General features: G+C 44.3%; 2 protein-coding genes across 2 annotated transcripts in view; both read left to right on the top strand.

Annotated features, from left to right (window-relative positions):
• LOC309384786 (uncharacterized protein) overlaps window positions 1–25,900 on the top strand; it is a 51,807-nt gene that overhangs the window by 776 nt on the left and 25,131 nt on the right. The gene's annotated exons all lie outside the window — the stretch shown is intronic.
• Window positions 105–21,573, top strand: LOC309384837 (putative postmeiotic segregation increased 2-like protein 3). The gene is made up of 4 exons (XM_081938651.1): window positions 105–196; window positions 310–377; window positions 1,410–1,539; window positions 20,899–21,573. The coding sequence occupies exons 2-4, from the start codon at window positions 321–323 to the stop codon at window positions 21,006–21,008; spliced, it is 297 nt and encodes a 98-aa protein (XP_081794777.1). The 5' UTR covers window positions 105–196; window positions 310–320; the 3' UTR covers window positions 21,009–21,573.

Genomic DNA, 25,900 nt, shown 5'->3' with positions numbered 1-25,900 from the left:
AATCCACTTTCCATTTCATGTGATTTTATTTCGTGTGAAGTACATTAATTCCTCTTCTTTTTTCCTTCCTCCTATTGGAAGTGCTGCACTGTGGAGATCAGAGATCCTGAGGGTAAGAGGGATCCATCAAATCCCCCTCAGAAGCAATTTTTCAGGAGGATCCCTTGGGTAGATCAAAGTCTGGACACCTCAGGAGGTAATGGAAGATCCTCAAATTACCCATCTGTCTTACTTTAGCTCTCTCTTCTCTTCTATGGAATACCTCCTCTTTTGTTAATTATGCATTTTGAAATCATTTATTCTTTACAGAGAAAAAAAGAATGAAGTTTTCTGGTTTTTCTGACGGAGATCAAAGAGCAGTTGAACATCCAAACCAAGTAAGAAAGGAAAAAGTTATTAGATTTGTATTCTCCCTTCAGAAAGTGAACTGGGTGTGCAGAATACCCTCTCCTTCTATTTTCCTCTCTTGTTTGGCCTGGATTATTTTTGTGTTCTTCCACAACATGGACAGCAGAATAGCAGATTCAACCAGCACAGCTTCCTCTGGTTACCTTGTTCATCAATTTTGCATTTACAAGAAAGAATTTTTTAAAAATCCTTCAAGAATTAGGAATAAACACATCGCAGTGGCAAGAACTGCTAGAGACCCATTCGTTTTGTCATTCTTTGACTTGGAATTGTGCAGTGCTAATGGAAACTAAATAAATGCTCACATTGCCACATTACTATTTTTATTTATTATTTTTTTAAAAAAATTATTTACAAACATGTAAAATACAGACACACAAAACTTAGACGTATACCACATTTACACAATACAATACGAACAGGAGCTTCCTGTTCTTTCTAATAGCAATTGTTAATCGATATCGCTCACCTTATATTGTTTCCCCTTCTATTATATTTCATTTGCATTTCACCATTCCTAACCCTCTTATCTTATTCCTCTGTCTGCTATATTGGCTGATTACCTCTAGTAAATTTAAACCACTTGGATACATATATATGTGTTAATTCTCCTTAACTACTATTTTTGGCCTTCACCAACGTGGAAGCCATATGGGGTGTGGGAGGGAGGAGTTGCATTTTGGGGTAATGCGTTCCCGCTTTGGCCACTTGCCAACAAAAAGGTTAGTCATCACTCATCTATTCTACGCGCAAGCATTTGGTTTTTCCTTCCTAAATGTTGATCGTAACATTTCTCAAGGTTGTTTTTAATTTTGTTGGAATGGGCCAAATCTGTTGATCCTTCCATATCTCCAGTTTATCTTCTGGAGTGTTGGTATTCCTGTCAATTTGGTCTTGTCTGCAAATTTGATGAATTCCCCTTCTATCCCCTTGTCCAAATCATTGATGAAGTTCAACAGATCTTGCGAATCCTCCTGTTCTGTTCTTTTTCCTTTGTTCAGGAGAGTGTTGTGTCCTTCGAGGAGGTGACTGTGTATTTCTCTGAGGAAGAATGGTCTCAGCTGGATCCTGATCAGAAAGCGCTCTATTTGGAAGTCATGCTTGAAAACCATAGGAATGTGATCTCTGTCGGTAAGAGTTTTCTTATCCCAAATCAGAGAGTTCAAGAAGAAAGATTATAGCTACTTTTTATTTAAAAATCACTAATCAGATATCGTCTCCTGAAAAGGAAAAGGAAAGTATCTGGCCTTTTGGTACTCCAAGGAAGGAAAGAGTCAATGTCTCTGCTTAGATGCTTTTGGCCCATTTCTTATCTGTATTCTTCCATTTCTCTTTAAACTTATCTGTGGAGGCTGAGAAAAAGGGGATGTGTTTTTAAGTATCCTCTGGAGGTCATGTGACAAGAATGTGTTATCATTTGTCCTCTGAAACCTCCCCAAATTTTGTGAGAACAGAACTTTTACCTCAGGCCATGGAAGAGCTTTCTCCTAATACGATTGAAGAGCAAAGGCCTCATGAAGTTCGACTCAGAGCATCCTAGGGTATAGGTAATCCCTGAGTTATGATAGTTCACTGTTGTGACCCAGCAGGATCCTTTGCAGCTGCTGAGCGACTCAGATAGCGACAAACCCTGGGAGTCGGCTATGGAGAAGGTGGAGGACCCTGGGCAGGGTTCAGACGCAGAACAGGGCCCAGAGAGGCTGGTTGGCCACCAGGAGGCGCCTGCGGCATGGAGCAGTGGGGAAGATCAGAGGGAGTTTGTCAGAGAAGGGCAGAGAAATGAAGGAAACAAGCTCATAAAAGATAATGAAGCTCAGGTGGTTGGGGCATGGCCCCTCTCAAGAGCGTATATAAGATGGGGACTTTGGTGAGGAAGGTTTTGCAGGAATCAACCGCTCTTAACAGTATTGAGGATCTTCTGTCTGGTCTGGTCTGTTTGATTTGGGTTGCTGCCAAGTATTCTGGAATGTACTTCTTGCCTGGGCTTGCAGCCAACAGAGTTGTAATCTTTGTGATTTAAAAGTGGCAAACAGCCAAGCCTGTGTCAGCGTTCATTGCCGGACGGAGGGGGGTCAGAACAGTTCACTTAGACCCAGTCCCGAAATTACAAATGTTACAGCACGATGGCCATCCACAGTTTACTAATGACAGTAGAGGCACTGCAACGTTCGCCCTACCTATTCCCCCACCCAACCTTGTGAAGACTTACCCTGTGACGATGCAGAGAGCCATCGGTTCTTTTACCTGCTTTGGTGAATTTGCAGAAAACATAAGGCTAAAGTAGTAAAAGGTCAGGTGAGATCAGTGGCGTGAACTCTTGCATTACTGGTCTCGTGTTATCTTGCACTATGGTACGTTCGGCCTCTGTTCTCTTCTAACCAAGGCCTGCACAAGACCCGGGAGGAAAGGCTTTCATTTTCAAAGGCTTTTGCCCGGATCACCACCAGATGGATTCGTAACTGGCTGATCAACCGCACTCAACATGTAGTCCTCAATGGAACTGCATCTACATGGAGGGAAGTATGCAATGGGGTAGCCCAAGGCTCTGTTTTAGGCCCAGAAGTGTTAATGCCATATTATAATGCCTTGGTAAGGCCACACATGGAATACTACACCCAGTTCTGGTTGCCACAATGTAAAAAAGATGTTAAGACTCTGGAAAGAGTATAGAGAAGAGCAACCAAAATGATTAGGGGACTGGAGGCTAAAACATATAAAGAATGGTTGGGGGAACTGGGTATGTCTAGTTTAATGAAAAGAAGGACTAGGTGTGATATGATAGTTGTGAAGTTCCCAGAAGATGACCTAATCAATTTACGAGCCTCGAGACAAAGTTCAAAAGCAATCCATTCATTTATTAGGATCAACATTCTGGCGTGTACTCCTGCGGAGCCAAAACTGATTTACACTTAATGGCGTTTGAACTTTACCCCTCCCCTCTGCCTTGGTCATAACTCACATTCACATTCAACTCACATTCACCAACAAGATGCTACAGCAGGTTATGGACACGCGCAGCTACAAGAATATGAGACCTGACTCTAGCCAAAAATATGCATGAGATTTTCCTCCCTTTTATATGCCAGTTGATAGTAGTCATGGCAACACTTTACAAGTTGACATCCGGCTTCCCTCACTTCCCGAAAGCGACCTGTGTAAAACAAAGCAATTTGAGTACAGAGGTTTAACTTAGGGATGCATTTCTCCACCAGGCTTGCCTGGATTTTCTGCATGGAATTTTGCTATAAGGCAGTGATTGCGAACCTATGGCACGCGTGCCACAGGTGGCACGCGGAGCCATTTGTCAGGGCACGCGAGGCGCTGCCCTGTCAGCTGGCCAGCGCACATGCGCGCGCTTGCCAGCTGAGTTCACCTTTTTAAAAGCCATTTTTCGCCCTCCCCAGGCTCCAGAGGGTGAAAAGAGCCTCCCCCGCCCTCCCAGAGGGCCTCCGGAGGCTTCATAGACCATCCGGAGGCTTCCCTGAAGCCTTCGGAACGCTTAAAACCAACCTCCGAGCAAACCGGAAGTCACTTCCGGTTTGCTCGGAGGGTGATTTTAAGCGTTCCGAAGGCTTCAGGGACCGTCCAGAGGCTTCCCTGACGCCTTCGGAGCGCTTAAAACGACCCTCCGAGCAACCCGGAAGTCACTTCCGGTTTGCTCGGAGGTTCCTTTTGAGCGCTCCGAAGGCTTCAGGGAAGCCTCCGGATGGTCCCTGAAGCCTCCGGAGGGCCTCCGGGGGGGCGGGGGAGGCTCTTTTCGCCCTCCTCAGGCTCCTATAAAGCCTCTGGAGCCTAGGGAGGGCGAAAAAAGCATGTAAAAATGGGGGTGTCGCGCATTGTACGTGCATGCGCACTGGGGGGTCGCGCATTGCATTATGGGTGCGGCACGCCTGCACACGACCCCCCTGCGCTCCCCCCACTTCTGGCACACGAGCCAAAAAAGGTTCGCCATTGCTGCTATAAGGTGATCATCCTGGATATTCCTACTTTTTACCCAAGGTACCTCTGATAATGGGAAGCGCTTCCACTTGATTAAGTATTGGAGTTGTATCCTGTGCCACCTCGAATCAAAGACTCGTTGAACTTCATAATGGGTTTGGCCCCCTATGACCTCAGAGCCCGGGGGCTCCCGGGGTAGTGGTCTCAGAGTGCATCCGATCACACGTTTTAAGAGGCTACTATGAAACGCTGGGTGTACCTTCCCCAGCAATCGAGGCAGTTTCAATTGCACTGTGACTGGGTTGATGATCTTTACTATGGGGAATGGTCTTTGGCCCCAATTTCTTGCTAGGCAGTTTTAATCTCAAATATTTGGTGGAGAGGTAAACCTCTGTCACCCGGAATGGCCATTGCGGAGCCCAGTGTTTACCTCTTTCTTATCAGTTTGTGCCGCTTTAGCCAGTGCTTTTTTGACATTTTCCCAGGTTGCTTTCAGCATCGACATCCAATCAGTGAAGCTGACTGAGGAGGGGGGATCCCTTGGATACTCAGGCATTGGGACGAAGTCCATACCGCTCACTATTTTGAATGGCGTGAGTCCTATGCTACTGTGAACAGCATTATTGTACGCGACCTCAGCAAAAGATAAAAGGTCTGCCTAATTGGACTGCTGATAGTTCAGCACCTCAGGTACTGCTCTACCATGGCGTTTAGTCTCTCTGCTGCCCCTTTGGTGCTTGGATGAAAAGCTGAACTCACATCCTGAGATGACCCAATGGACTGCTGGAACTCCCTCCAGAACTTAGCCGTGAACTGGACCCCTCTTTCTGAAATAATTCTTCGAGGTACTCCTTGCAGTCGGTAGATATGCTTCACGAACAGTTTAGCCAGCTTGTGAGCCGAGGGTAGTCCGCTGCAGGGTATGAAGTGTGCCTGTTTGGAGAACAGGTCTATTACAGTCCAAATCACTGTGTTTCCCCCACTTTTCGGCAACTTTACTATAAAGTCCACTGCGATCTCCTCCCATGGCCTCGTTGACTCTGCTACTCTTTGCAGCAGTCCGGGGGATTTTCCCGATTGTCTCTTCATTGTGGCGCAGATGGTGCAACTTTTCACATAACTATCCACATCGTTCTTTATGCAAGGCCACCAGAATTGCCTTCGGGCTAAGTATTAGGAACCCAAAGTGGCCTGCCGTTTGGCGTCATGGCTCTTCTGGAGAATTAGGGTGCGTAGGGATTCTGGGATGTAGAGTTTCATCCCCTTGCATGCACATCTTTTTGTCAAGATGTATTGGTTGTTTTGGAACCAGGGGTCTGCTAGCAGTTCAGTTTTTAGCCTCGTGGTTAGGTCGCTTGCGGGTTGGTTTTGCCGGTCACGGCGTTGCCGCTTGGTGGTCACTTGGGCAGCTGTTTGAGCAGAGGGAATGATGGCATCCACCACATGCTCCTGTTCGCATTTGTACTGAGGCATGCGGCAGAGGGCGTCAGCTAGAAAGTTCCCCCCCCCCCCTGGAATGTGCTTTAACACCAAATTAAAATGGTTGAAGTATTGAGCCCATCGGACTTGTTTGGGTGATAGTTTCCGTGGGGTCCTAAGGGCCTCCAGATTTTTGTGGTCAGTCCAGACTTCGAACGGTTTCTGGCCTCCTTCCAACAGGTGTCTCCAGGTCAGCAGTGCCCATCTCACTGCGAAAGCCTTCTTTTCCCACGTGGCCCATTGTCTCTCTGTGTCTGTGAGCTTGCGGGAGGTGTACGTGAAGGGTTGTAAATTTCCTTGGTTGTTTCTTTGGAGTAGCACTGCTCCCACTGCCATGTTGCTGGCGTCTGCCTGGATCACGAAGGGTTGCTCGGGGTCAGGGTGCTTCAACACCGGCTCCTTTGCAAACATTTCTTTTAGTGTTTCGAACGCCTCTTGGTTAGGTTAGGCCCCACTGTAGGGGTTGTCCCAGATGAGCTTTTGTTCCTGGGCTCCCTGTCTTCAGGAAGTCTGTTAAGGGTTTGGCAATTTTCGCAAAGGAGGGGATGAATTGCCTGTAGAAGTTTGCGAACCCTAGGAAGCTTTGTAGCTGTCTGTGGATGCGAGGGAGTTGCCAGCCTAAGACGGCTTGTACTTTGGCTGGGTCCATCTCTATTCCCACATTTGATACTCAGTAACCCAGGTAGTCTAACTGTGCACGGTGGAATTCGCATTTTGATACCTTGACGTACAGGTTGGCTGCCAGACGTTTTTCCAATACTTGGCAGACCGGGGTACGTGGTTGTCCATGGTCTCCGTGTAGATAATGATGTCATCCACGTAGACGAGGACCCCCTTGTAGAGGTGCCCATTCAGCACCTCGTTTATTAACTGCATTAATACCGCTGGGGCCCCCTGCTGTCCGAAAGGCATCACTTTGAATTGAAAGCTCCCTTGGGGGCAGTTAAATGGTGTTTTCCACTCATCTCCCTCTCTGATACGTACTTGGTAGTATGCTTCTCTGAGGTCTAGTTTGGTGAAAACTTCCCTTGGCCAGATGAGATAGCATGTCCTTCATGAGGGGGAGATGGTATAGGTTGTGTATGCACACCCCATTTATCCCTCGAAAGTCCACACACAATCTCATAGTTCCATCTTTTTTCTCTTGAAGAGGACTGGTGCAGCGATCCATGGCTTGGCTGGCTCAATGAACCCCCTTGCTAGGTTTTTGTCTATGTATTTGCGCATCTCTTGCATTTCCGAGGCATCATGGTGTACGTTTGTGCTTGGGTAGTTTTGCCCCATGAATGATTTCGATGGCACAGTCTCTCTCACGGTGAGGAGGCAGAACATCGCACTCGGCCTTGCTGAATACTTCTGCGAGGTCCTGATATTCCATCGGAATCAGTTCAGCCTCGGGGGTTTTGTTGGATGTGGTTGCCAGTTGTTCTTGTGGGCTCTTTTGGGTGGGGGTTCCTGTGTGGGTGGTGTTTCTGCTAGCTGGCGTGGGAGGGGTTGGGAGCCCCTTGATATCCTAAGTCTGCAGGTACCCCCCTTCCACCAGATGGTCGGTCCCCACTTGTCTAGCCAGGAAAGTCCCAGTATGACTGCGTCAGTCATTTTGGGGGTATTATGAATCAAATTACTTCCCAGCGATCCGCTAGCTCTAGCCTCACTGGTTCAGTCAGGTGGGTGGCATAGGCTCCTCCCATTAGGATCCCATCAACTTACTTGAACCAGATCGGGTGGGCCAGTGTTTTTGCTCTGATCCCCAGTTTCAGGACTGTGGTTAGGTTGATCAAGCATCTTGTGCAGCCTATTAGGGCTTGAAAATCCCCCTTGTTTCCTGTTTTTGGGGCTGTGAGGCATATTGGAAAAAGGAAAGGGTGAATTGGTTCACTCACCATTGGGTCATTTTCTCCCTCGTCCTCGCTGTCATATGATTCGGGTGACTGGTTGTTGTTACCTTGGGGTTCCACCACTTTCACCTGAGGGAGAAGGGGCCTCTGCAGCCTGGAGGGTTTTCCCGGACGTGTTGGTGGTCCGTTTGGGGCCTCGTTCTGGTCGTGCCCTAGGCGGTGGGTGCCTTGGTTTTGGGGCTGGGGTTGGGCATGCAGCTGCCATGTGGCCCATCCCCCCACATTGGTAGCATTTCAGCAGACTTCGAGGGAGGGCTGGTCTCAGGGCCTGCTGTGGTGCTGTGGTTCACCGTCGGCTGGATGGTTTTAGTCAGGTTGACCTCTCTCTTTTATGTCCGGTTGCTTTCTCATGTTGACATACAGCCCGCTGCCAACTTTTGTTGCTACTCGGAACCACTTAGAGAGTCGATTTGGGATGTCGCGGTATGCGGTTACCTGGACAATTTGCTTGTCCAGGCTTGTTCTGAAAAAATGCACCAGCAGCTGCTCTGGTAAAGGGGGTAACCTTCCTATGACCCTCCTAAATTCATGGATGTGCTCTTTGATGGGGCGGCCCCTCTGCTTTAAGTTGCTGAGTTCCTCTTCTGCATATGGATCCTCCTCCACCTCCTGAAATCTGGCCTCTAGCAGTTGCAGGAAGTCATCTATTTCTTGCAGTTGGGGGGCTCTCTTGTGGAGGGCTGCTAACCATTACCTTGCTTCTCCCACTAGTCCCTCTGTGATGGCATTTACCATGGCCCTGGGGGATGGGTAGAGGTGCCCATAGCATTCTAGGTGGATATCAGCTGAATTGAGTTATAGAGCTAGCTGGTCTGAGTCCCCATCAAACTTTCCCCTGAATTGGGGCGGGTCATTCAGCCCTACTCTTCCAACCTCCTGTTGGCCTCTGTATGCTTCTGCCTGATATGGCTGGCTGTCTTCTTCACCCCTAGTTTGGAGAGAGGGAGGGGGTTGCCTGTTCTTGGCAGCCTGCCTGCTGCGTGGGAGAGACATTGGTTGCCATTTTGGGCCCCTTCTCCTTCTATCAGGAGGGGGAGGGGGGCTGCGCTCCCGTCTGCATCTCTTCCCCTCAATAGGATCAGATGTCCCTCCCCTCTCTTTTGGGTGGCATGATGGCCCCTCATCAGCAAGGGTGGTCCGGTCAAAATCCTCCCTCAGTTGCTCTTTTGCACTCCCTAGGGATTCCATCTGGGGCTTTGGGAGCCTGGTTTGTGCCCAGTCCCACCTCCAGTCCACCCTTGCCAGCTTCCTTGAGACCCTTCCCTGTATCTGGGGACTAGAGTAAGGGAACTCTACTTCAGCTGCTGTAAGATTCACTGGAGGGCCTTCCATGAAACAAACCAATTCTGAGACAAGTAAAAAGCAGGGGGGGGGGCATTGTGTGCATAGCATTTTGGGTATGGCACGCCGGCACACAATCCCCCTGTGCTCCCCCCGCTTTTGACATAGCAACCAAAAAAGGTTTGCCATCACTGGGATAGGTGTTCTTCACGCACATTGCATTAATTCCGTGAAAATCCCCCAAATCCTCATCCCCCCCATCTTCTCTTTAATTAGCACAGGGCCTGCTATTTTGGCATTTGCAGGTTGAATGAAACTCCTGGCTAGATTGGCATCAAGGTATTTCCTCAGTTTGGCCATTTCCCTTGGGGTCATGGAATACATCTTTGGCTCTGGAAGTTTAGCTCCTGGCTCGAACTCGATCACGCAGTCAGTTGGGCGATGAGCAGGGAGGACATTGCAGTCTTCGTCACTAAACACGTTGGCCAGGTCCTGGTACTCTCTGGGGACCTGGGGCTTTTCGCCCATTGGCAGCTGTTTGGTGGTAAGGGGCTGATGCCTATCTTTATTTTCTGGTAGCCGTCTTCCCATGTGATGGTTGGGCCCCACTTGTCTAGCAAGCATGTCCCAATATGACCAATTTAGTTATCGTGGGGGCTACTACAAATCAGCTGAGCTCTAGGTTACGTCCCATTTCCAGTCTAACGAGTTTGGTGGCTAGCAGAGTCCCATCTACATGCTCGAAGCATATGGGGTGAACTAGGGGCCTCGTCTTTGTTCCTAGCTGCTTGATGATCGGGAGACTAATCAGACACCTGGTGCAACTGGTTTCTGGCACTACTAGTCTGATTTTGACAGCGAAGGGGCGAATGGCTTCACTTACCATTGCGTTGTCTTCAGCGCTGCTTCTGCTGGCGGTCCCGGGAGGAGGGTCTCTGGCTGGAGGTTTCTCGCCTTCGTCTGCAGGAGGAGGAACCGCCTTCCCCATGTTGCTGAGGGTAGCCGGGGCTGAAGAACAAGGGTGGGAGCTAGGCACTCAGATGCCTGGTGTCCCAGTTGGCCATATCTGAAGCACCTTACCATTCTTGCCAGCTTGGAAGGTGCCGGCTGGGCTACCTTTGCCAGGGCTCAGTGTCCTAGGACTCCCCTGGCCAATCTCTCCTGAGTGGGCTTCAGATGGGGGTTGATTTCTTGATCCATTGTTACAACTATGGTATACCAATCGTGCAGTCAGTCTGGTACCCCCCTGATGTCACACGCCTTTCTAAGTTCTGTATCTGTGGCTTCCTTAAAATAGTGAACGAGGAGTGATTCAGGCCAGTGCCTAAGTTGCCCAGCTATTCTCCAGAACTCCCAGTCAAACTCTTTAGGGGAGCAGCCTGCCTGCTTCATAGTCTTGATTTGTGCCTCAGTCTCCTGCCGACGGTCTGTGTCATCAAATCTGCCCCAGAGCAATTGGATGAACTCATCAGCATCGGCGGCACCCTCACTGTGTAGCTGGGCTGTCCATTCTGCATCTTCCCCTTTGTTCATCCCATCACCAGTGGCTGAGATCAGGTCGTGGGCAGTTTGGTACTGGTCTCCATAATGGGTCGATGTAAGCCCAGTGTCAGGTTTCAAATAATGCATCCGTCATAAAATGAACTCCGAGGCATTCCGTTTCCTCAAAGAACAAATTTATTTAGATACACCATTTTGGCACTAACTAGCGGAAAGCCAGTACTGAAAATTCCTGGGCTTTCCAGGTCACTATAAATAGGATTTTCTCAATTTTTCAAAACAATATGTCCAACTAGGATGAGTACTGGTTGCTTGGCAACTTCCTCTGACCAGCCAGCTGTTGGAACATGGCTGGCTCATTGGCCAGTTCTGTTGTTTGGCTGAAGCTCCACCCAGCTCTTCCCCCTTTCAGCTCCCAAATGTGTCAATTCATATGAATAACCTGGATACAACCAAACCCACAATCTAACCAAATTCAGGTTTGACACCCAGATCCAATTGAGGAAACATGCCAACTTCCCCGGGGTTCCGTCAAAAGTTGCCATGAACCTCGGCGGCAGTGGGGCAGTGGGTGCGGTTGGTGGAGCCGGTGGCGGAACTGCAGGGGTTGCGGCCGGCAACCACTAGCACTGCATCTACCCCCGGCCGGGGTTGAAAACCCAGCAAAGGGGAATCAGTTCGGCTGGTGGCAGCATGAAGACTGGCTGACGAGAGGGTGTGGCTGGTTTTGCCAAGCCCGACAGCTCCAGTTGCTGCAGCAGGAGCTAACACTGTGGTGTATTTGAGCAGCTGGGGGGAGGGGGCAGGATCGTACATCATCCCAGGCGGAGTGGAAAGACGCCATCATCACACTCTTATCTGGGAAGGTGAAGGTAGGCTGAGCCAGAATCCATCTGTTCCATCTTCCCTGAGTATTCATACCGCCCGAGTGACGGGTCAGCTCTCGGGGCTCAGGACCCTGGACAGCAGCCCGGCATTCGGGGAGCTGGTTAAAGTTTTTAAAGGAGATTTGGGTTAATAGCATTCCAAGTAACATCCCCAACGAAGGAAGACTCCGAGGCTAGCAATTCCTCAAAGTTCCATTTTAGTAGAGATGTCATATCGGCACATCTTGGGGAAACCCGAATCTGAAAGTTCCAGGTTTGTCCCCACCAAAAAGAAAGTCAAAGATCCATCCCTGCATCCAGAGGTCCATCACATGGCCCAATCATTTCACCATGCCCACTGGAGACAACCCCTGGAGAGTGATCTGGAGTCACTCTCATCAAGTTACAGCCGAGTGTCCTTGACTCCCAGAAAAAGGAATGATGTTACAGCTAATTCTCCACCGACTGCTTGTAACCCCCCTCTCCCATTAAATGTGGCAGCCCTGAAGCTCCAAAGAAAAAGATGGTTTCCAGGGCTGACATATATTTTCTAGATATTTTCAAAGATTTCATGAATCATGAATATAAAAATCACCACGTCTATGTTACACCACATGCAAAATAAACATAATAGCATTTCGGAAAAATTCAAAAGATTTTTTTTTTTTACTTTCTACAGTTTGATCTTTTTCTCTAACTTCGTTATCGTTTTCATTTCTCTTTTGCTTTGAAGGTAATAATGGGGAGGAGAATCAAGATTCCTGTGAACTGTTCCAAATGATCAATGCTAAAGATGGAACAGAGACATTTGGAATTCGAATTGAATTAGAAAGCCATGAGAAAAACCAATCAAATAATAGGAATCATGAAAGATCAGCTTATACTGATGCTCCGATGCAAGACTTTCTTACCCAAGAAGAGAAAATAAGGAAAAAATGTATTGGGAAAAGTGTGAAGCTAATCAAAGATAAATTACATGTAAGCGAACACTATTTAACCCAAAACAAAGGAGAAGATGCTACAAGACACAATGGAAAAAATTACAATGGGACATTCATTCATCCTCTTGGAAATAACTTCCTTACATCTCAAAAACCGAATCGCACGAAAAAGGACTCATATAAATGTTTGGAATCTAGAAAACATTTTCGAGCAGGCAAGCAACTTACTTCCCATGAAAGTACTCACACTGGGGAGGAGCCATTTAAATACAAGAAGTGTGGAACAACCTTTCCTCTGAGCAGTATACTTAGAACCCACAAAAGGATCCATACAGGGGAAAAGCCATTTAAATGCATGGAATGTGGAAAGACCTTTGCTCTGAGCAGTGTACTTAGAAGCCACAAAAGGATCCACACTGGAGAGAAACCATATAAATGCATGGAGTGTGGGAAAACCTTTACTCGTAGCAATGGACTTAGAAGCCACAAAATGATCCACACAGGAGAAAAACCATATAAATGCACAGAGTGTGGGAAAACTTTTACTCATAGCAATGGACTTAGGTACCACAAAATGATCCACACAGGGGAAAAACCATTTAAATGCATGGAGTGTGGAAAGACCTTTGCTCAACGTGGTCATCTTATTTCCCATAAAATGATCCACACAGGGGAGAAACCATTTAAATGCATGCAATGTGGTAAAGCCTTTACTCGTATCTATGAACTTACTATCCACAAAAAGAGACACATGGGAGAGAAACCATATAAATGCATGCAGTGTGGGAAAACCTTTACTCGTAGCAATGAACTTACTATCCACAAAAAGAACCACACAGGAGAGAAACCATATAAATGCATGGAGTGTGGGAAAACCTTTACACATAGCAGTGTACTTAGAAGCCACAAAAGGATCCACACTGGAGAGAAACCATATAAATGCATGGAGTGTGGAAAGACCTTTGCTCTGAGCAATAGACTTACTATCCACAAAAAGATCCACACAGGGGAAAAGCCATTTAAATGCATGGATTGTGGAAAGACCTTTGCTAAACATTGTCATCTTATTTCCCATAAGACGATACACACAGGGGAGAAACCGTATAAATGTATGGAGTGTAGAGAAACCTTTACTCAAAAAAGTAGTCTTATTTCCCATCATGTGATCCACACAGGGGAGAAGCCATATAAATGCATGGAGTGTGGAAAGACTTTTGCTCGAAGATCTAATCTTATTTCCCATACGATGATCCACACAAGGGAGAAGCCATTTAAATGCACGGAGTGTGGAAAGACCTTTGCTCAAAGCCGTTATCTTGCTTCCCATAAAAAGATCCACTCAGAAGAGAAACCATTTAAATGCATGGAGTGTGGAAAGAGCTTTGCTCAGAATAGTAATCTTACTATTCATAACAGAATCCACACAGGAGAGAAGCCATATAAATGCATGGAATGTGGAAAGACCTTTGCTCAGAATAGTAATCTTACTTCTCATAAAAGGATCCACACTCGGGAGAAAGTATCTAGCAATAGCAATTCCACTTCAGACTTATCTACCACTCCACAAAGCTTTATAGCAGTATTTGAACAGTTTACAAAGTCAGCATATTGTCCCAAGAAATCTGGGTCCTCATTATAGGCTGAATCAATCATGAGCTGTTGGTAATTTGCTTGTACTGCTGCATTCTAACTTCTGACCCACCATGTCTATAGATTTTTATGTTTACTGATATTGTGCCTTTCTGATCCATATGAAACAAGGATGAATCCAACAAAGTGAAATTTAATGTGTAGAAAAGTAAGACTTTACACCTGGGCAGAAAAACAGACTACATGAAACCTGGCTCAAAAATAGTAACACTTAGAGGGACCTTGGGAGTCTGAATGGATGATCACTTGAACATTAGTTATCTGTGTGCGGCGGCAGCCAAAAAACCTAATACAATGTTTGGTTGTATAAACAGAAGCATAGAATCAAATTCACATGAAATATTAGTACCATTTTATAAAGCCTTAGCAAGACCACACTTGGAATACTGGCTCCAGTTTTGGACGTTACATTACAAAAAAAGATGTTTAGGCTTTGGAAAAAGTGTAAAGAAGAGCAGCTAAGAGGATCAAAGATCTAAAGACGAAAACATACAAAGAATTGTTGGAGGATTTTGGTTTGGCTAGTCTAGAGAAAAAGATGGGAGTAGGAGTGACATAATAGCAGTATTCCAGTACTTGAGAGGTTTCCACAAAGTAGAAGGGGGTCAATTTATTTTTCAAAGCATCAGCGGACAGGACAAGAAGCAATGCAGATGAACTAAGCAGCCTGGAATTAACAAGAATCTCCCTTACAGTGAGGACCATCAACCAGTGGAACAGTTTGCCTTCAGACATTGTGGGTGCTTCATCACTGGATGCTTTTAAGAGACTGGATAGTCACTTTTCAGAAATGGTCATAGGAGAGTGTTAGCAAACCTTTTTGGCACCAAGTGCTGGAACCAGAATGTGCCTATATGTGCTGGAAACCAGAAGAGCAACTGCTCTTTTGTGTTCCAGTACCCACATGCACACCAGCTAGTTGGACTTCACCCGCAGGAGCGTCGGAAACCGGAAGAGCAGCTGCCCAGTGCACCTGTGCAAGCCTGTCAGCTGATCTTTGCATGTGTATGTATGCTGGAAAATGGAAGAGCAGCTGCCTGGTGTGCATGCATCTGCCAGCCACCTGGCCTTCCGCTTTCTGGCGCCCACACCCATGCAAAGACCAGCTGGCTAGTGTGCATGTGCATGCCGGAACCCATAAGATCAGGTGTTGACAACGCTTGCCCAGAGAGAGCCTCTGCATGCCACAGCTTTAGGAACTGAATGTTTACTGGCTGGACGCCCTTCCTATCACCAATGCAGAGTTTTGTTCAAGAGATATATATTTTCATTTTGCCCAGAGAGAAATATCAGCCTCTACCTAGGATCGAACTCACAGCCTCCTGATTGCGAGATGAGAGATCCACCTATAGGCCACCACACCACTCTGAGTTCCCCATCTATGCCCTCGTCCAAATCATTGATGAAGATGTTGAAGAGCACCGGGCCAAAAACTGACCTTTGGGGTACTCCTCCTTGGTGGAAGAGTTGAACACCTTCACCTGCTCCGAGGTGAAAAGACCAGATCCCGTTGCTTCTGCCCACCAGCCTTCTTATTCTCAACCACTCACTCTCTACGAACACCAAGTGAGAGCTGTATTGAAGGCTGTGAATCCTAGCAAAGGTGCAGGCCCAATGGGGTACTGGGGTTAGTGGTAAATTATTGTGCCGATCAATTAGCAGGCGATTTTGGATTTTCCCTCTTCCATCTGCGACTGGATCACTTATTGCATCATGGTATGACATGATGGTTTGACAGCTGCGAATAGAAAAACATTACAGAGGGTGGTGAGCACAGCACAAAACATCGTGGGCTGCTCTTTGACACCACTAGGTGAGATCGCTAGGCTCGCTGCCTTTGAAGAGTGAGGAAAGTCCTCAGGGGTGACTCACACCCTGGTCAGCACTTCTTTACCCTCCTACCATTGGGAAGGAGATATAGAAGCATAGCCAGATGCACAAACAGGCCAAAGATCAGTTTTTATCCGTGAGCTGTCAGACTCCTGAATGCAAAATAACATCACAACTAAGTAGTACAATGGACTTGCAGGGCCGGCACAATGTGTAACATGTTCACACTGGTGTAATGGGACTGGATGTTTGTTTATACTTCCCTCCATGTAGATGCAGTTCTATTGAGAATTACATTTGATTGGTTGGTCAGCCAGTTACGAATCCATCTGGTGGTGATGAGGTCTAACCCATATTTTTCTACTTTATCTAATTATAGGTTATGGTCTACTTTATCAAATCTTTTACTGAAGTTAATACATAACCACATACTGGCATTTCATTTACTTATTTATAAAATCCTCCATTAACATTAAATCCTTATATCCTATTCTAGCTAAACATCCATAATATTTAATAACAGAGTTTTCTGTTATTTCTGCTGAGTTCTTCCTGTTTGTGGGCTCTGGAGGGATCCAAAGCCGCCCTGAAGGGGTGGTGAAGCAAGGAAGGACACCCTGAGAGGCCAAGGAGAGACACAGCTCTCCTGTCTGGCCCAGAGTTGCTTTTCCCTCTCAATGAAGAAGGCAAGATGGCTGCCACAAATCTGGGACAGCAGAAGAACTTCTAAGACATGCTGGAGCGAAGCAGGTGAATTGTGCTGGAACTGGGGGAGAGGATTTTCCTTTTGCTTTTAATCTAACCCCAAGAAACAATTTATTTGCCGAGAACTATGTGTGTAAGTGGTGTTTAGGAATTCTGAGGCACTCTGAGAAAATGCTTAACCAGAAATGAAAGACACAGAAGAGTAAAATAATAGATTTTGAAACCTGCAGAAAATTGGGCTCCTAAATTGGGAAGACATGGTACTGGGAAGACATTTTACAATGATGAAATTATATACAAAATTTATTCTGCTTCTACAACTGTTTTATAACCAAAATAACGATTGACTAGTAAACTGAAATTTAAGTGGAGAGTGCCAACTACTGATGAAAGGAAAAATTACAAATCTGGGTATAACTTGGTGGGATGAAACCGACAAATGGAACATACAACTAGAAAGATTTAAATTATTTAAAAGAAATAGACCAAATAAAAGAGGAGGTGGAGTTGCACTATATATAAGAAATAATTACCTCTCTACAGAAATAGAGCACAACAATGATGAGAACTATTTTGAATGCATTTGGGTCAATATTAAAGGTTTGGGGTGGGGGGAAATGACATTGCCATAGGTCTATACTACAGGCCACCCAAACAAGCAGAGGAAGTAGATGAACCTTTTGCTAGTCAGCTAACTAAGCTATGTAGGAAGCACACCACACTAGTAGTGGGGGACTTTAACTACCCTGAACTGGGAACAAACTCTGCACCAAGTGGAAGATCCAACAGGTTCCTAACAAACCTAGCAGACAATTTTGTTTCCCAAAAAGTAGAGAAGGGAACAAGGGGATCAGCCATATTGGACTTAATTCTCACTAACAGAGAGAAAATGATAGAAGGTGTTGGAGCCACAGGAACCCCGGGGGCAAGTAACCATGCAATATTGGAATTCAACATTATGCAAACACAAGTAGTAGAACAAAGTGAAGAGTCTTGGACTTTTAAGAGAGCTAATTTCAACAAACTTAGAGCTTGGGAAAAATTCTATGGATGAGAATCCTCAAGGGGAAAACAACTCAAGAAGCTTGGGACATTTTGAAAAATGAGATTACAAAAGCCCAGTCTAGCACAATACCAATGAAGAAGAAAAATAACAGCTCCCAAAAGAAACCAGCATGGCTGCATAAAGAACTCTCTGCCAAATTGAAAGACAAAAAAGATAAGTATAAAAAGTGGAAAGGGGGGGAGATAACTAAGGCAAAATACCAGCAAATAGTCCGAGCCTGTAAAGATGAAGTGAGGAAAGCTAAGGCTCACAATGAAGAAAGGCTTGCCACAAAAGTAAAAAATAACAAAAAAAAAAGCTTCTTCCAACATGTTAAAAACAAGAAAAAGGTTAAGGAAACAATTGGTCCATTGCTGGGAGAAAGTGGCAAGAAGGTGACAAGCAACAGGGAGAAAGCAGAACTACTTTAACTCATGTTTTGCATCTGTCTTTACAGAAAGGGATAAAACAGTCCAACCTATCAAGAACAGCACCACAAAAATCAGATTAGGAACACAAATTGAAATAGGGAAGAAAATGGTAAGTGAGCACCTGTCTACCCTAGACGAGTTCAAATCACCAGGACTGGATGGATTACACCCAGGGTTCTGAAGGAACTGACAGATGAGATCTCAGAACCACTGAACTATATCTTTCAGAGATTCTGGAGCATCGGGCAACTACCAGAGGACTGGAAAAGAGCTGATGTGGTTCCCATCTTCAAAAAAGGGAAAAAAACAGATCCAGGAAACTACAGACCTATCAGCCTGACCTCAATACCAGAAAAGACCCTGGAAAAAATAATCAAGCAACGAATTTGCGAACACCTAGAAGCAAACAAAGTAATAGCCAAAAGTCAACATGGATTTGTCAAAAACAGATCATGCCAGACTAATCTTATTACATTCTTTGATAATGTGACAAAATTAGTGGACCAGAGGAATGCCGTTGATATAGTCCAATTACTTGGACTTCAGTAAGGCATTTGATGAGGTAGACCATAACCTACTACTAGATAAAGTAGAAGAATGTGGGTTAGACAGCATCATCACCAGATGGATTTGTAAGTGGCTGACCAACCGCACTCAATGTGTAGTCCTCAATCGAACTGCATCTACATGGAGGGAAGTATGCAGTGGAGTACCCCAAGGCTCTGTTTTGGGCCCAGTACTCTTCAACATCTTCATCAATGATTTGGATGAGGGAATAAATGGGGAACTCATCAAATTTGCAGATGACACCAAGCTGGCAGGATAGGCCAACACTCCAGAAGATAGGCTAAAGATACAGAAGGATCTTGACAAACTTGAACATTGGGCACTATCTAATAAAATGAAATTCAATGGTGAAAAGAGTAAGGTTCTACATTTTAGCAACAAAAACGAAATGCACAGGTACAGTATACAGTAGGTGGTACCTTGCTCAACAGTAGTACCTATGAAAAGGATCTTGGAGTCCTAGTGGATAACTATTTATATATGAGCCAGCAGTGTGTACCAGCTGCCAAAAAAGCCAACACAGTCCTAGGCTGCATCAACAGAGGGATAGAATCAAGATCATGTGAAGTGTTAATACCACTTTATAATGTCTTGGTAAGGTCACATTTGGAATACGGCATCCAGTTTTGGTCACCACAATGTAGAAAAGATGTGGAGACCCTAGAAAGAGTGCAGAGAAGAGCAACAAATATGATTAGGGGACCGGAGGCTAAAGCATATGAAGAATGGTTGCAGGAACTGGGTATGTCTAGTTTAATGAAAAGAAGGACTAGGGGAGACAGGATAGCAGTGTTCCAATATCTCAGGGGTTGCCACAAAGAAGAGGGAGTCAAGCTATTCTCCAAAGCACCTGAGGATAGAACAAGAAGCAATGGATGGAAACTAATCAAGGAGAGAAGCAACTTAGAACTGAGGAGAAATTTCCTGACAGAACAATTAATCAGTGGAACAGCTTGCCTCCAGAAGTTGTGAATCCCCCAACACTGGAAAGTTTTTAAGAAGATGTTGGATAGCCATTTGTCTGAAATGGTATAGGGTTTCCTGCCTAGGCAGGGGGTTGGACTAGAAGACCTCCAAGGTCCCTTCCAACTGTGCTATTGTATTGTATTGTATTGGGAGGAATATCCAGATTGAACATCTAAGAAGCAGACATAGATAGAGGTAAAGATTTAAGAGAGGAATTTGGAAGACAAGTTTAAAAAAAAGCACAGCAATTAAAGTATTGAAGTGGGCAAGAGATGATGCATAGATGATTTTTTAAAAATTGTTTTGATTGCTTTTGCCTTTTCCTCTCTTTCTCTTAAAGCATAGCAAGTAGAAGTATTAGAGTGGGCAAGAGATGGTGGATGGATGAATTCTTTTTTGTTGCTGTTATGATTTGCTTCTCCTTTTCTCTCTCTCTTTCTCTCTCTCTCCTCTGTTTATCGCTTCTTTTTTAGCTAGGTGACATGATTAGAAGTTAGAAAGGAAAGAAAGGAAAAGTCTTTTAGTAAAGGGTGACATGATTAAAAGCTAGAATAAGTGATAGAAATAAGAGAAAAGGGAATATGAGTGTATACAATTTTATATAATAAAATGGAAGTAATAATAAGAGAAAATGTGGAACAATTGAACAATGATAGATTGCAACCTGATATAAATGTGTATTATTAGAAATAAGTTCAACATAAGTTGACTGAATGTAACAATTATGATTAACCATATTAGTTTTAGTTGCATTAGAATGTATGACACCCGGGTGCCACACTATTCGCGCATTGATTTGATGCATTTATAAAAAATTAAAAAACTTTAAACAATGAAATCCATGGCAATCTCTCTCCATGGTGCTGAAGGAACAGCCACTGGCTTTTGTAGTGTAATGTCTAAAACTGGATGAAGTATTCCAAGTGTGGTCTTTGCTAAGGCTTTATAAAATGGTACTAATATTTCATGTGAATTTGATTCTATGACTCCGTGCTCACCTAACTGCAAAAGTCTCCTTTTCCCATATTGCCCATCTCTGTTCAGTTTCAGTTAACTTCCTAGTGGTGTGTGGACATGGTCTAATTTGTCTTCTTTGCTCTTTTGGATAAAATAGCACCGACTGCCACATCACTGGCATCAGCCTGGATTGCAAATGGTTTCTCCTGGGTCTGGGTGTTTTAATACAGGTTCAGCTGAAAAGAGTTTTTTTTTTTTCAGTTTTTCAAATGCTGCTTGGCAGTCCATAGTCCAACTCAGCATCTTACAAAGTCAGCATATTGTCCCCAGCAATCTGGGTCCTCCTTTTACCGACCTGAGAAAGATTAAAAGACTGAATGAACTATGAGCCAGCTCAGCTTTTCCTCCATTTTGGATTTTTTTTTTTCCATTCAGAGCTTTTCTGCGCGCACAAGAGACGGGTCACCCGCAGTGTTTATCAGAAGAGGCTGGAGGGGTCTCTGCCCTTTCTGCTTCCCTCCTTCAATGTCAGGCTGAATAATTAGAATAGGGCACCTGTATGTATTGAATTCAAGAAATAAAAAAAACAAATGCATAAAAATCATTTCCCTGATTGTGGCTTCCCTGCCTGTGTCCCATCTTCTTCCACTTAAGACTGGAGTTTGCAACAATCGCAAGACACAAGCTGTGTTTCCTATTTCCCCCATCCCACCCTGCTGGGTCTTACCGTGCAGCAATGTGGCCAGCCGTCGATTCCTTTGCCTGCTTTGGTCCATTTGCAGAAAACAGAGGCCTAAAGTTGTGAGAAATAAACGAGATCTCGTGCTATTGTTCTCACGTAATCTTGTACTACAGTACTTTAGGCTTCTGTTCTCTGCTAACCAAGGTCTGCATGTTATCCAGAGCAAAATGCTTTGCAAAGGAAGGGAAGGGCTCTTCGTTTCCAAATAATTTTGCCTTGGATCTTGTGCAGTTCTCAGTTACCAAAAAAATCCCCAGGCCTAATATCCTGTAGTGCGAGATCAGTAGCCTGAGATCTTGCACTACTGGTCTCAAATCTTGCGCTAAACAAGATTTGGCCTCTGTTCTCTGCAAGTAAAAAGGCCTAGAATGGACAGAAACTATATAAATGCATGGAGTGTGGAAAGACCTTTGCTCTGAGCAGTAGACTTACTAACCACAAGAAGATAGTGAGTCTACTATCTTTTTGTAGTCCACGCCACAGAGAAGCTGCTCCAAGGTACACCGGGGAAGGGACTTGTTTCAAAATTGTTTCAGTTCTCATAGGTCTCTGCTGAAATTAACCCACCCCAATAAATCTTAGGTTTTCTCCTAATTCCTTCTTGGATATTTCCCCTGATTATTCCTTAACTCATAACTGACTTTGAGTGAGATTTGTATATATAAATGTGTGTGTGTGTGTGTGTGTGTGTGTGTGTGTGTGTATGTATGTGTATGTATGTATGTATGTATGTATGTATATATATGTGTGTGTGTGTGTGTGTGTGTGTGTTTTCGTAGATTTTCACGGGTGTAGGTATGCTGGTTTTGTTGTATTCGGGTCTTTTCCCGTGTAAGGTTGAGATTGTCTTTGCAACGTTTTGGCAGGATCTCACCTGCCATCTTCAAGCGTGGGCTTAAAATGGGAACGGAGTTGCTGTCTTTCTGTAAGTCCCCTCCCACCAAGACTTACAGAAAGACGGCAACTCCGTTCCCATTTTAAGCCCACGCTTGAAGATGGCAGGGGAGATCCTGCCGAAACGTGTATGTGTATATATATATATATATGTATGTATGTATGTATGTATGTATGTATGTATGTATGTATATATATATATATATATATATATATATATATATATATATATATATATATATATTATATATATATATATATGTTGTATTTGTGTATGTATATATATATGTTGTATTTGTGTGTGTGTGTATATATATATATGTGTGTGTGTGTGTGTGTGTGTGTGTGTATGTTGTATATGTATATATGTACATATATATATTTTCTAGGTATTTTCAAAGTTTTATGACTCGTGAATATAGAAATCATGTCTTTATCACAGCACTATAGTCATGCAAATATACAACTGAATGGAATTTCGGAAAAATTCAGAAGGAAATCTGTTGACTTTCTACAGTTTGATCTGTTTCTAACATTGTTATCATTTTCATTTATATTTTCCTTTGAAGGTAATAACGGGCAGGAGAATCAAGATTCCTGTGAACTGTTCCAAAAGAACCCTATTGAATGTTTGGAATCTGAAAAACATGGTAGAACAAGCAGGCAACTTACTTCCCATGAAAGGATTCACACTGGGGAGAAACAATGTTCAGAAGCACTTGTAGCCCACGCAGCCCAGTCCCTCCAAGCAGCAGGAGAGAAACCATTTAAAAGCATGGAGTATGGGAGAATCTTTATTCATAGCAATGGAGTTACTACCCACAAAAAGAGGCATACGGGAGAGAAACCATATAAATGCATGGAGTGTGGAAAACCATTTATTAGAAAAAGTAGTCTTACTTCACATCATGTGATCCACACAGGGGAAAAGCCATTTAAATGCATGGAGTGTGGTAAAACCTTTAGTCGTAACTATGATCTTAATATCCACAAAAATCTCCACACAGGGGAGAAACCGTATAAATGCATGCAGTGTGGTATGGCCTTCAGTCGTAACTATAATCTTAATATCCACAAAAGTCTCCACACAGGGGAGAAACCATATGAATGCTTGGAGTGTGGAAAGACCTTTGCTCAACGCAGTTATCTTGCTTCCCATAAAAAGATCCACTCAGAAGAGAAACCATTTAAATGCATGGAGTGTGGAAAGAGCTTTGCTCAGAATAGTAATCTTACTACTCATAACAGAATCCACACAGGAGAGAAGCCATATAAATGCATGCAATGTGGAAAGAGTTTTGCTCAGAATGGTAATCTATCTTCTCATAAAAGGATTCACGCTCAGGAGAAAGTAGGCAGTGTGAGAACAAAGCTTTATCTATTGGAAAGTTGCAAGTAATTTGCCTAGGAGTGAGTTTACGGGACTCACTGAACCAAAGTTTTAAACTAACGTAATTGCAAAATGTACCAGACATATTTCTAATGTGCTGACTTCTGTATGCATTTTCTGCAAAGTTTGTACTTGAAATGGATATATTTAGAACATGAAGAATGAGATGGTGAGAAATGAGGAACTGAAAGTAACAAATAGCTGAGAGCTTCAAATGTATACGGGTATATTTGCAGAGAGTGACAGTCAGTGACAATCAGTAAAGTAAGGAAGAACAAGGAAGTGAAACTATGGAATGCGTAGGTCAGTAAAAAAGAAGTATAAGTGTGGCTTGAATGAGACTGTTATCCTTTGCCCGATAGCAGTCCTTGTAGGACTTGCTATCTGCCATTGGAACTCACTGCAATGGTTTAAAAATGTAAATTTTGTTGTGCAATTGCATTGCTATGTTGGCTATTCATGTTCCAAATTGCTCATGAAACAATAAACCTCTGATCTTAAAGTAAGATATATTAATGGTGGTTTCCCTTTGTTTTTTTATCAGGATATTTTTATTACAATAGCAATAGCACTTAGACTTATAGTGCTTTACAGCCAGGTCTAAGCAGTTTTACATAGTCAGCATATTACCCCCCCCCCCAACAATCTGGGTCCTCATTTTACAGACCTCGGAAAGAAGGATGGAAGGCTGAGTCAACTTTGAACTGCTGAGACCTGAACTGCCAAAATGCTGGCAGCCAGTGATCAGCAGAAGTAGCCTGCAGTACTGCACTCTAACCACTGTACCACCATGGCTCTCACTGTATTTTTCGGAGTATAAGAGACACCTTTCCCTCCCAAAAAAAAGAGGGTGAAAATCTGGGTGCATCTTATACTCCGAATGTAGCCCTGCCAGCACCCACCCTTTGGACATTTTCAGCCTCCACACATCATATTTTTGTTTTTGGTTTTTTTATTAAAAATTTTAAATAAATTTTACAATTATCACCCCCCCCTTACCCTTCCCTCTTCCCGGCCTCCCTCCCCCCGACCTCCCAGAGCAAAATACAGGGTATAAACATTTAACAACCATATGCTAACGTAAGCTAACTAATTTTAACATGTTACTATTTTTATGCTTTAACTCCCCCTTTATTAAACTAACTTTGAATAAATTGTAATGTTCTTTATGCCTTCATTCATAAGCTAACTGAAATGTTTTAGTCCGGTATTTGTTTTGAATATAGTCAATCCATCTTGTCCAGTCCACCTTGTACTTCTCATCCGAATGATCCTTCAAATGCGCTGAAATTTTGGCCATCTCTGCTAAGTTTACTACTTTTAACGTCCATTCTTGGATAGTAGGCAACTCTTCCTTCTTCCAGTATTGCGCCACCAACAATCTTGCTGCCGTCTTTAGGTTCAAGATCAGACACATCACATTTTTGGTTAGTTCCAGGCAGCGGGGTGCCAAGGAATGTGCCAAGTCCCTCTTCTGCCCCCATGAAAATCATCCCCCACCCCACGCACTCCAGTTAAATGTGCGTAGGGTGATAGGGTTTGTTTTAAATGGATAAATAGATCTGTGCTGCTCATTATCAAAATCCGAGTGGAAGTGAGGAAGCCACCAATCCCAGCTGCCTGGAACTGCCCGAAAACGCGAGGCACGGAGGGGACGATGATGTGTGGCAATCCCTTCAGTCTGGAAGAGCTGATTGGGGGTATTCCGGGAGGCCATTCTCCCACCAACCAGCTCTTTGTGCTGCAATAACGTGCTGAAGCTGACCAGGCCGTTTCGCTGTTTGCTGCAAGGACGCTAGCCAGATTAATATTGATGAATACTGGTAGGCAGAAAGTTTTTTTCCTGTCCCCCCCCCCCCAAAAAAATTAAGCTGTGTCTTATATTCAGGTTTGTCTCATACTTTTGAAAAATACGGTATATATACCAGTCCACCAAGCTTTATAGCAGTCTTTCAGCAATTTACAAAGTCAGCATATTGTCTCCAACAATCTGGGTCCTCATTTTACCAAACTGAGAAAGATTAAAGGCTCAATCAACTATGATTTGGTCATATCAAACTCAGCTTTCAGCTTTTCCTCCATTTTGGAACTGGTTTTCTTTTCTTTTTTTTCTTCAGAGTGTTTCCGCAGGGACAAGAAACGGTGTCAGGCCTGCAAGCCATCTTTTCTTTTGGACCTCCGGCCTGCCACACTTTCTATTATTCTACTGTGCATTTTCTATTATGGGAAAATGGGAGGCGGGGGTGGTGGTGGTGGTTTATACGGAATTGTGTGATATGTAGCCGTAGCAAAATTCTTTCTAGAAAGCCAAGGTCATCCTTTGTCTCTGCACCTGACCAGAACTGGATGGGTAGCATGGGAGTGGAAGATTAGACCATGTGATGGACTTGTGGGTGTGGGGGCAAGATATT

Source organism: Natrix helvetica (genome assembly GCF_964273705.1).
Source record: "Natrix helvetica genome assembly, chromosome: 1".
Taxonomy (NCBI): domain Eukaryota; kingdom Metazoa; phylum Chordata; class Lepidosauria; order Squamata; family Natricidae; genus Natrix; species Natrix helvetica.
The sequence above is the reverse complement of the archived record's forward strand: the minus strand, read 5'-3'. Positions and strand labels throughout refer to the sequence as shown.

Bases quoted from the DNA above. Each gene is read 5' to 3' on its own strand.
- LOC309384837 (XM_081938651.1), top strand. From the start codon at position 321: ATGAAGTTTTCTGGTTTTTCTGACGGAGATCAAAGAGCAGTTGAACAT. The intron at 378-1,409 runs GTAAGAAAGGAA...TCCTTTGTTCAG, and splicing joins CAGTTGAACATCCAAACCAA to GAGAGTGTTGTGTCCTTCGA. The intron at 1,540-20,898 runs GTAAGAGTTTTC...TTTTCCATTCAG, and splicing joins TAGGAATGTGATCTCTGTCG to AGCTTTTCTGCGCGCACAAG.